This window comes from Aquarana catesbeiana, linkage group LG05, assembly GCF_042186555.1.
Source record: "Aquarana catesbeiana isolate 2022-GZ linkage group LG05, ASM4218655v1, whole genome shotgun sequence".
Taxonomy (NCBI): domain Eukaryota; kingdom Metazoa; phylum Chordata; class Amphibia; order Anura; family Ranidae; genus Aquarana; species Aquarana catesbeiana.
In genome coordinates, this window is record NC_133328.1 from 306,249,034 (window position 1) to 306,261,521 (window position 12,488).

General features: G+C 42.9%; 1 protein-coding gene across 1 annotated transcript in view; it reads left to right on the forward strand.

The window, feature by feature from the left end:
• The window catches only part of ELP2 (elongator acetyltransferase complex subunit 2), a 357,175-nt gene that overhangs the window by 138,577 nt on the left and 206,110 nt on the right, over positions 1-12,488 (forward strand). The window contains exon 11 of the mRNA XM_073630833.1: positions 4,124-4,255. Within this exon, the coding sequence (XP_073486934.1) occupies positions 4,124-4,255 (132 nt within the window). The remainder of the gene's footprint in view (positions 1-4,123; positions 4,256-12,488) is intronic.

Genomic DNA, 12,488 nt, shown 5'->3' on the forward strand with positions numbered 1-12,488 from the left:
GCAAAGGGAGATTGTTAAAATAGGACAAATGTTCCGAGTCTCTAGACAGTCAGAGTCGGCTGAGTCAAGGAACCAAAGGGTCCCTGAACTGGTGGCTTTGTTCCCCGGCTCTTCGGCAGAGAAAATACTTTCTCCCGCTGTACTGGATGGTGGTCACCACTGATGCCAGTCTGTCCGGGTGGGGAGGAGTCCTGGGCCTGAGCCTTGGCTCAGGGTCACTGGATGCTGGAGGAATCCAGGCTACCTATCAGCATCTTGGAACGCCGGGCGATCAGACTCTGTCTGGATCATTGGACGGATCAACTTCAGGGGCTCCCGATACGGATCCAGTCAGACAATGCCACGGCGGTGTCCTATGTCAACCACCAGGGAGGAACAAAGAGTGTGTTAGCTGGCCTGGAAGTAGCTGGCATTCTACGGTGGGCAGAGTGTTTCGTCCCAGCCATCTCTGCCATTCACATTCCGGGGGTGCACAACTGGCAGGCAGATTACCTCAGTCGTCAAGTATTGGACCAAGGGGAGTGGTCCCTCCATCAGGACGTATTTCAACAGATCTGTCTACGCTGGGGATCTCCAGAGGTAGGTCTCATGACATCCCGAATCAACAGGAAGGTGCAGTGGTTTGTGGCCAGGTCTCAGAACCCTCTGGCGTATGCCTCAGACGCTCTGGTTGCTCCGTGGGGCCAGTATTGTCTGATCTACTCCTTTCCTCCTCTCAAGCTTCTGCTGCGGCTGTTGGGCAGGATCGAGGCCGAAGAAATTCCAGTCATTCTAGTGGCCCCGGACTGGCCTCGTTGGCCCTGGTGCGTCTGGTCGCAGACCAGACAGCTGCCTCTCAGGCAGGATCTGCCATCCCAAGGGCCGATCTTCCACCCTGCTTTACCGTCGCTCGATTTAACGGCCTGACTATTGAAAGCCAGGTGTTGAAGGATACGGCTTATCTGCGTCGGTGATTCTGATGCTGCTCAAAGCTAGAAAGTCTACTTCCAGGAAGGTATATTATCGGACGTGGAAAGCGTACATTTCTTGGTGCAAGTCAGTGGGGTTTCACCCACGTTCCTTTTTGGTGACTCGGATTTTGACTTTTCTTCAGAGGGGCGTTGAAAAAAATTTGGCCTTGAGAACAGTCAAGGGCCATGTGTCGGCCTTTGCGGTTTTCTTTCAACGCTTCCTGGCTTCGATCATGGACGGACCAAAGAAGGGGTTATCTGTTTCCTCGGTGACCATTTCTAGATGGATCAGGCAGACGGTGACTCAGGCCTATTCTATCAAGGGTCGGGTTCTTCCCCTCCCGGTGAAGGCGCACTCGACTCGGGCGCTGAGGGCCTCCTGGGCCTTCCATCATCGGGTGGCAGTAATGCAAGTTTGCATGTGTCGGTGCACACTTTCACAAAATTTTACAAGGTGGATGTGCTGTCATCTTTTTTTGGCCGCAAGGTTCTGCAGGCTGCGGTCTAGAGGTTTTTTGGCTGGTCAGGTGGGCTCCAGGTTGTTCTCACTGAGCTCCAGTTTGTCTGATTTGCCTGTTTTTTTTTGTTGGCTGCCCCACCCCTCATATTTGGCACTGCTTTGGGAAATCCCTATGGTTCTGAATAAAGAAGGCTGTGTCTGTCAATGAACAAATGAGAAAATAGATATTTGACTTACTGTAAAATCCGTTTCTCTGAGTTCATTGACAGACACAGCACCCGCCTCTCTATGGAGTTTTAATACTTCTGATACTGCTTGTTACATAACTGAAGGTCTATAGCAGAGAGGGGGGTGTATATCACTTAGGACTGCCCATGGGCGTAGCCAAGTCTTTTTTCTGCCTAGTGTCCTACTCCTGTAGGGGGCGATATAACCCTATGGTTCTAAAAAAAGAAGGCTGTGTCCGTCAATGAACTCAGAGAAACAGATTTTGCGGTAAGTCAAAATCCTATGTTCCCCATTCTAAATAGTTTACTTGGGGTATAATATATATTATGTCGATATTGGAGTTGAATTAGTTTGACTCTATCTGAAATGGCAGCTGTGATCTGGTTCTTAATTACACCCTCCCAAATATCAACATCCATGTAGGGCATATTGGTTTGCCATTGGGCCTTTTTCTCCATCCTCAATGAGGGCAAGGATAATAGAGTCAAATAGCATCTGGAGATGAGTTTTGGAGTGATCATAACGAAAAGATTCTCAGTCTCGCTTGTTTGTAATGACACGCCCCTCAATCCAAGTTGTATAGCGACCGCACGAAACAGTTGCATATATGGAAATAGAGATATGTCCAGAACCCTGAATTCTTCCCTAAAAGTTTGGAATGATTGAAAGGTATGATTAGAGAAGAGTTGATTTGCATATTTAAGGTCCTGGCTCGCCCATCTACTCGCATTAAATAATTACAATGACAACATTCACTAGTTATGCCACAAGGGTGCATTTTAGAGAACTGATGAGGGGCAGATCTGTCAATTACAATTACAAATTTGAAATATTTTATAGAATAATTTCAATATACCTGCACCCACCATTGGATAATGACCATTTATGTAGAGGAGATAATCAGGGCCTCTAACTATTGCATAAGTGCAGCTTAACATTGCAGTCTGGGCAAACTCGTACATGTCATCCAGCCTGTTCTGGGTTAGGGGCATGCAGCACACCACTCCCATGACTGCTGTGTCCACCCGACATAGCAGATCCCGGTACCCAGCCGCAGAATGATCCCAAAGCTGCTATGAATGAATTTCATTCATAACGGCTGTATTCCCTGGAGAGCGATGCTGTGATTGGCCAACAGCTATCACATGGTACCTGGGCAAATCCCAGCACCCTAAACCATGTGATTAGCTGTAGCTAATCACAGATCACTAGTAATCCCAGCTGTTATAAATGTAACCCACTCGTTGTGAGTAAGGCTTGGCATTGCTTGATAGGGGCCATAATCTGTGCTAGTGTCGGCTCTTTTACCAGGCCTCCTAAAGCATTCAGCTGCCCATCCAGCAGAGGTGATGGTGTGGTACTCTCTCCAACTAAGTGAGTAGACTCTGGCCACTATGATCCACCTTTTCCCCAAATCAGATCCTCTTCTCCTTGAGAAAGGTGGCCAACTGGGGTTCTCCATCTACTATTTTGGCTCACTGCATGGGAGAAGCTCGATAATCTTTTTTTTTTTTTTTTTTTTCTGGGCTTTAGGTTGTTCTTTGCCGATACTTACCATATCCGAAGGGGTAGTGAGGATCTCTGGTGGTAGTAGAGGAAACAGAGATGGCTGATCAGGATTAGACTTAGGGTCTCATAGCAGGCAAATTTGATAAACAGTAGCACATAAAAAATTGCAGCTGCTACCATTTATTCTACAGGGTCTTTGCTTTCAAAAAATGTACTGTATAATGTTTTGGATATTTTAAGTAATCTTCAGACCTAAAATATGCATTTACCTTGTGTGCTAAAATTAAAAATAAATAAAAATGTCACGGACAGTGAAAGGTTAACGTTACAGAATAGCAGGATGCACTTATTTTTATGAGCTGGAGCTTGACTGTTCTTGTTTGGGAGTGGATCTTTATCCTTTCAAAACTTGACAACTCATCATGTACTTCTAAGTTACACAACTAACATTGCAGCTTGCAAGTAAGTTTACTAATCCCCTTCTTTACGACAGAGGAACTCCCAATCTCTTGCACAAGTTTCAAACAGGCCTCAACTTTAGGGCTTCACCACTCTTTCGCAATCCAATTAGAGGGCCTTGTTTGCTAGTTGTGGTGCCATATTGGGTTTTGGGATGCTTGTGGGCACCAAAGAGCTTCCCATTAGAGTGTTTAAGTCATAATGCAAGTTGTAGAAGTTGAGTGTACATGACAGGTTTCCTTGAAGATCACCCTTCCCAAACTTACTATATATATATATTTTTTTAATCTGAATAAGTACTGGACAGTGCCTACATTTACTACATGTCTACAGTGTTTTTTTTTTTCTTTTAAGGCCGTTTCCTCATAGAAATAAGTGAACTACATATAATTACCTACTTAGCAAATGTATGCTGTGATTGCACATCTTGTTGACTTTTTGGGTGGGTAGACCAAATTTTACTGATAAGAAATAGCTTAGGAATCCCAGTAATGTTTATTTCCTCTTAAATGTAAAGGTCCGTGTTGGAGAAGTTGGAGGCAATACATTGGGATTTTATGGATGTCAATTTAGCCCCGAGAAGTCAATGATTGTTGCTCATGCGTTTCATGGAGCTCTTCACATGTGGTGTCAGAATTCATCTACACAGGTAAGATAAACTTTGTCTTGTACATATGACATCTAATTTAATTGACCTTTTTTTTCCACATTTTGCCTACAAGTGGGCCTCAGCTCAAGGTGCTTCTATGTAGAAACACACATGATCATTCCACCTACATACAAAACACTTACACAACAGCAATATCAAATTGCAGGATATATACACACAGTTGTGCTCATAAGTTTACATACCCTGGCAGAATTTATGATATCTTGCCCATTTTTCTGAGACTATGATTGATAGCACAAAAGCATTTCTTTCACTCATGGCTAGTGTTTGGCTGAAGCCATTTATTATCAATCAACTATGTTTACTCTTTTTAAATCATAATAGCAACAAGCTACCCAAATGACCCTGATCAAAAGTTTACACACCCTGGTGATTTTGGCCTGATAACATGCACACAAGTTGACACAAAGGGGTTTGAATGGCTAATAAAGGTAACCATCCTCACCTGTGATCTATTTGCTTGTATTTAGTGTGTGTGTATAAAAGGTCAATGAGTTTCTGGACTCCTGACAGACCCTTGCATCTTTCATCCAGTGCTGCACTGACGTTTCTGGATTCTGAGTCAGGATCTGTGGGAAAAGGTAGTTGAACTGTATAGAACAGGAAAGGGATATAAAAAGATATCCAAGGAATTGAGAATGGCAATCGGCAGTGTTCAAACTCTAATCAAGAAGAAAATTAGGTTCTGTTGAAACCAAACCACGGTCAGGTAGACCAACTAAAGTTTCAGTCACAACTGCCAGGAATATTGTTCGGGATGCAAAGAAAAACTACAAATAACTTCAGGTGAAATACAGGACTCTCTGAAAACATGTGGTGTGGCTGTTCCAAGATGCACAGTAAGGAGGCACTTGAAGAAAGATGGGCTGCATGGTCGAGTCACCAGAAGAAAGCCATTACTACGCAAATGCCACAAAGTATCCCGCTTAGAATACGCCAAACAGCACAAAGATAAGCCTCAAACCTTCTGGCACAAAGTCATTTGGAGTGATGAGACCAAAATTTTGATTTTTGGCCACAACCATAAACGCTACATTTTGAGAGGAGTCAACAAGGCCTATGATGAAAGGTACAGAGGTGGATCACTGATGTTTTGGGGATGTGTGAGCTACAAAGGCACAGGAAATTTGGTCAAAATTGTTGGCAAGATGAATGCAGTAGGTTATCAAAAAATACTGGAGGAACATTTGCATTCTTCAGCCAGGAAGCTGCGCATGGGACGTACTTGGACATTCCGACGTGACAATGATCCAAAACACAAGGCCAAGTCGACCTGTCATTGGCTACAGCAGAATAAAGTCTCAGTCTCCTGACCTTTAAATAATTGAGCCACTCTGGGGAGATCTCCAACGTGCAGTTGATGCAAGACAGCCCAAGAATTTACAGGAACTGGAGGCTTTTTGCCAAGAGGAATTGTCAGCTTTACTATCTGAGAAGATAAAGATCCTCATCCATAAATACCACAAAAGACTTCAAGCTGTCATTGATGTTAAAGGGGGCAATACACGGTATTAAGAACTGGGGTATGTAAACTTTTGATCAGTGTAATTTGGGTAATTTCTGTTGCCAATATGATTTAAAGAGTAAACACAGTTAATTGATAATAAATGGCTTCAGCCAAACACTAACCATGAGTGAAAGAAAAGTTTTTGCGTTATCATTCATAGTCTCTGAAAAATAGCTAAGAAATCATAAATTCTGCCAGGGTATGTAAACTTATATGCACAGCTGTATAGATAGAGATAATATATAATCCTGGTTGCTTATTTGAGCCTGGCAACAACTACTCCTATAAGGAAAATATAGTTCTAGCAGAGATCCTGGTCTGTTGCCCAGCCAAGGGCTGCAGCACAAGATTTCTAAAGTCACTAAAGGCCAAAGGCAAGCACAAAACAAGAAGTAAAATCCAGTACAGGAGCTGTATAAAACAAACGGCGAATCAGGAAAAGTGTTATGTCAGGGATGTTTGAACCATTAATTGAGTCAGCTATATTAGCTGTTTAATCGATCGATTGATGAACAACAGTGCCTCCAATACAAAAAAAATGTATTAAAACTTACTAAGCTGACTACCTTAAGCCGAGCTCCGCCCAAAAGGGGAAGTTCCACTTTAAAGACTCGTTCCCCACTCCTCTTGAAGAATTGGCAATTTTGAGGAGTGGGGAGGAGCGTGTACCTAATTATGACCCGCTCTTATGCTGGCCATTCACTATACGAAAAATGGTCCGAAAATCGGTCATTTAGACCGTTTGTTTTTTTGGCCAGTTAATGGGCCCAAAATCGATAATCGTTGGGATGTTTTTGAGCCGAAAAAACTAAGGACAAGGTTGGAAATTTTATGCCGAACGAACGATAAATTGAAAGGTTAATGTGTTTCCCGTCCGAACTGTATGCACTAGTTATATGTAAAAAAACAAACAAAAAAATTATTTATCTATGTCCACTGAACGATTTATCGGTCATTACACGATGGCACGATTGTTTGCGACCACGGTCGAACGTTCGTTTTTCGAAAATGGGTTCAGCCGATTTTTCGTATAGTGTATGGCCAGCATTACTTTGCTCTGTTCGGCTAGGTGGAAGTTCTCTTTCCTCCCTCCCCCCCTGCAGTCTTCTGGGACACTTGACAGGTCCCAGGAGAATTTGAGGCCATTCACAATGTGCAGCTCTACTCACGCATGCGCAGTGGGCACCCAGTCGTGAAGCCGGCTGGGGTGAGCACACTGCTGGGTCGTGGCACAGGCGTGTAACTGTTTTTTAAAAATCAGTTTTTGTAGCTGCTGACTTTTTCCATAGGAGACTGAAGCTCTTCTTTAATTATTCCTGAGATAATTTGCCCTGCGCAGCTATTCTTTGATTAAACACAATAAAACTAGGTATAAGTATGGACTGCGACTCTAAAACTAAAATTTATTTTACAGACGTCACTTTACAAACGCCATGAAAAAAATGAAATTGGAATATAACACTGACAATAAGATTTGATTCACCACAAATTCCTAAAATGATCAATTCCATATATATATATATATATATATATATATATATATATATATATATATATATATATATATACACTGTATAATACTATATTACCAAAAGTGTTGGGATGCCTGCCTTTACACGCACATGAATGGTAATAGCATCCCAGTCTTAGCCTGTAGGGTTCAATATTGAGTTGACCCTCCCTTTGCAGCTTTAACAGCTGAAACTCTTCTGGGAAAGCTGTCCACAAGGTGTAGGAGTACGTCTATGGGAATGTTTGACCATTCTTCCAGAAGTGCATTTGTGAGGTCAGGCACTGATGTTGGACAAGAAGGCTGAGGTCAGGACTCTATGCAGGCCAGTCAAGTTCCTCCACGCCAAACTCAGAGTCACAGAGTCCTGACCTCAACCTGATAGAACAGCTTTGGGATGAATTAGAATAGAGGCTCATGAGCCAGGCCTTCTTATCCAACATCAGTGCCTGACCTCACAAATGCACTTCTTGAAGAATGGTGAAACATTCCCATAGACACACTCCTAAACCTTGTGGACAGCCTTCTCAGAAGAGTTGAAGCAGTTATAGCTGCAAAGGGTGGGCCAACTCAATACTGAACCCTATGGACTAAGACTGGGATGCAATTAAAGTTCACGTGCGTGTAAAGGCAGGTGTCCCAATACTTTTGGTAATTGTATGTGTGTGTATATATAGATAGATATATATATATATATATATATATATGAGAGAGAGGTGTGTGTTGCCAGCAGTTTAGACATTAATGGCTGTGTGTTATTTTGAGGGGACGGCAAATTTACACTGTTATACAAGCTGTACACGCAGTACTTTACATTGTAGTAAAGTGTTATTTTTAAAGTGTTGTCACATGAAAAGATATAATAAAATATTTACAAAAATGTGATTGGTGTACTCACTTTTGTGAGATATTGTATGCTACTGTCTTGTTGTAAATTGAAAAAAAAAAAAAAAAATTTCAATAAAAAAAAATTACAAGATTCAAAGAAAAAGCCTCCATTGTGGTTTTGCCCTCCTGGATGGACATACTCTAAAGGGGTCTTCAAAAACAGGGCTTTACCAGTTGCAGGGAATGCACTGGATGCCTACACTGTACTCTTGCTACGTCACGTACATCCCTGTACCTTTTAAGGAGGGATGGGTTCTTTCCAGGAACACCTACCATTAATCTATCCACTGCTGTATGTGCGCATATTTAGGAGACTGTGAGACTTATAGAATTAGGACTGCAGTATAGAGAGTAGGCTTGACGTGGACACTGCAGCAAAAAACTGTAAAAAACATTAAACCGGCAGTTCAAAATATAATTGACAGAGAAAGGTCATCCTTGGGAAAGAAATGAGGAATCTTCAGGAACTAGACACTTCAAATATATAAACCATCTGGAGTGGAGACATGCACAACACCACCAAAAGTGGGGAGGCTTACCAGAATCGGTGGACCCAACGGGGCGTACGCCGAGTAGGGTCAGATAGGCTTAGGTGGTGATGGCTGCAGGTGGCCCCGAAAGGGCGATGTTGATGGAATAGCTCACACGTTGCTATGTCCCTCAAAACTATGCCGGAACCGGGGAGTATGGAACAAACGACACGTTGATTGTATCCCTCAGAACGGTGTTAAAAACCAAAGGAAGGCAGTAGCAAATGGGAAAAGGGAAGGAATGGCCACATAGTGTAAATCCATATAAAATTGCAATTTTATTTAAAATTGATATACACTCACATGCAGATCCATAAAAAATAGCGCTGTGGAAAAATGGCGACAGTGGGGTCCTAACCGACGCGTTTCGTCTTCATAGACTTTTTATGGATCTGCATGTGAGTGTATATCAATTTTAAATAAAATTCCAATTTTATACGGATTTACACTATGTGGCCATTCCTTCCCTTTTCCCATTTGCTACTGCCTTCCTTTGGTTTTTAACACCGTTCTGAGGGATACAATCAACGTGTCGTTCCATACTCCCCGGTTCCGGCATCATTTTGAGGGACATAGCAACGTGATGTCTCCACTCCAGATGGTTTATATATTTGAAGTGTCTAGTTCCTGAAGATTCCTCATTTCTTTCCCAAGGATGACCTTTCTCTGTCAATTATATTTTGAACTGCCGGTTTAATGTTTTTTACATTGGACTCTTTTATAATATATATATATATATATATATATATATATATATATATATGTGTGTGTGCGTGTGTATATATGTATGTAATTTTCTGTAACATCATTGGTAAACTTGACAGATTGGAGTCTAGCCACCAAGACCAGATTTTTCGAAAATTTTCAGGGCATTTCCTGTGTTTTTCTATGTCAGTTCTTCCCTTCTTAAATTATAATTGATCGCATCAGACCATTGAACTATTGTTGGCATGGAGTTTGATGTCCATTTCTGCAATATGAGTTTACGGGCTATATACACAGACCGCAATCACATCACGTGCATTTCAAGTGGGAGAATGTCTTCTGATACAATCCCTAGCAAAGCTATTTTTGGATCAAAATGAACATATGTAGAGCATAGAGTATTTAATGTATCAAATACACAACATATGTGTGCTTGTACCCATGCCAATAGTATATCTTGGACAATTTGGTGTAGTTGCTTTACCCCAGGAATGTAGCTTTAGAGGAGTATAGTGAGTCCTGTGGATAATAAATAACTGGGTCAGACACTGTGAAGAGGATAAGGAGACTCTGGTCAAATTCTTCAAATCTCGCTCCCGTTCCTCCTCACTAAGAGTCTCCAGATCCCTACACCACCTCCCTAGACTACCTTCCTGTATACTAGTGCTAACTGTTATTTGTAGGGAAGGATATATATCACCAATAATTCCCTGTTTATGACATCTTTAGATACTGCCTTAGTTAAACTCAAGGAAGGATTACATTTTAACAGGAAAGTAGCTGCCTGACTCTGTAAGGCATGTCGTAATTGTAAGTACTGGAAAAAACGTTTGTTAGACAGATGGTATTTCTCTACTAGTTTTTAAAATGGTTGTAGTTCCACATTATCAAAAAGCTGATGAAGACGCTCACTTCCAGCCCTTTTCCATGAACCAAAGTTTACAAGCTTCGCTACCTCAGGTAATCGTAAGTTTTTCCAAATGGGCATATATTGGGTTTTATCCCTCATGGGAAGTAAGTTTTTGTAGTTAAAGTTGAGAAAGTATAATTTGCTTCAGGGTTCTTCAGGGTCTGTGACATTCCAGCCATGTAAAGTTGTGATGCATAGGGCATTCTGGCATTGGGGACAGCTAGACCACCTTCATCCTTGGGCAGCTGCAGGATTCCCAATCTAATCTGTGGGTGTTTATACCACCAGATAAGGTCTCTAAATAGGGTATCCACCTGCCAAAAAAAATCTCAGAGGTAGCCATACTGGACAATTATGTAGATGATAAAGCAATTGTGGCATTCAAACCATCTTTACCAGGTTGGTCCTGCCAACTACCGTTAAAGGGAGCTTGCTTCATATTTTCCCCGTCTGTTTAAGATGCGTAAAGTGAATATAAAGGCTCGTTTATAACATGTTTTGTTGTTTTTTGTTTATTTTTTTATTTCCTCTGTGCAGTTGGTTTTGCACAGAGCAGCCTGGATCCTCCTCTTCTCGGGTCCCTCTTTGCTGCTCCTGGCCCTTCCCTCCTATCGACTGCCCCCTCAGCCAGCAGCTCTCTATGGGGGCACCTGAGCCGAGTCAGAGCTCCACGTATCCATTCAGACATTGAGCCCTGACCTGACCCCATCCCCTCTCTCCCTTGATTGATCTTAATGCGTAGAAAAGATTAAGATAAAAAAATTCTGAAGCTTCCCTCCAACCACATTGTATATTTTATATATACCGTGATTCTGTACTTGCCAAATATTCTGCAGAAATCTCCCTCCACTGAGTCTGGCTGCAACCATTTTAGCTGAAGCTGCTGCCTGTTCACTTCCTGTATCTGCAGAGGCACACCTCCAGCTCTGCAGCTCTCATTGGCCCTCTTATGACTCCCCCCCCCCCCCCCCCCTTCCTGGCAAACTCTCACGAGAGAGAGACAGGGATGTGCATGATGTCATAGGCCTAGGCTGATGACTAGACGATAAACTGGATGTGGGCTGTATAAGGTATTTACTGGCAGAAAAAAAATTTAATATCCAAAGGTAAAACAACAAGGGCAGAAGATTTAATAGATGGAAAGTTGAAAAAATGACTGAAGGTCTGTTTTACAGTGGTTGTAAAGTCAGCATATTCGATAACTGCCCTCCTCTCTGTTTTATCAAGATAAAAAGTTCTGTGTCCATTTTTAAAAAAAAATCTGATCCTAAACACCTTTTCTCGCAGCACCTCTGTGCTGTCACGTGTCGTCCTCCGCTCCCCTTCTCCAATCTAAGGACAGCAGCGGGAGGGGCTGTCCTTAGATGTTTTTTAGTGCGTATTGCAGTTTACAGAAACGCACTACAGTCCATTTAACATGGTTTCCTATGGTACTAGTTCACATCTTTGCGTTTTGCCGCGTTACGTTTTTTAGAAAGGGTTGGGGACTTTTTTCCCACTGCAGCTTGCATTTTGCATGTAATAGACTTCAATGGAGCTGCACCAGAAACGCAAGTGCTACATTTTTGATGCAATTTTTTTTAATGTGTTTTGCAGTTCTTATTTTACCACTGTATATAGCTGGTTGCTAAGCAGGGGGCCAAGAAGCCGGCCGCCGCGTCCTTGACAACCAATGAGGAGTCATCGGCTGTCAGCGGGGTTCCCTGCTGAAAGCTGACTGCAAACAAAAAGAATTTGCAAAAAAAACAGCGTGGGGTTCCCCACCAGGTCCATATCAGGCCCTTCAGGTCTAGTATGGATTTGGAGGGACACCCCCCCCCCGCCAAAAAAAAAAAAAATGTTGTGGGCCCCCCCCCCCCCCTAAAATCCATACCAGCCCCTTATCCGGGCAGGTCAGGAAGGGGAGGGGACGAGCGAGCACCCTCTCCTGAACCATACCAGGCTGCATGCCCTGCAACATGGGGGGGTGGGTTCTTTGGGGCGTGGGGGCTCCCCCCAAAGAACCTTTCCCTTATGTTGATGAGGGCAAGGGCCTCTTCCCGATAACCCGAGCCGGTGGTTGTCGGGGTCTGCGGGTGGGATCGTCGGGTAATTACTGCTTCTTTGGTGAATGGGCAGGGATACGATGTACCCAATACCCATTCACATAGGGGGGGTGGGAT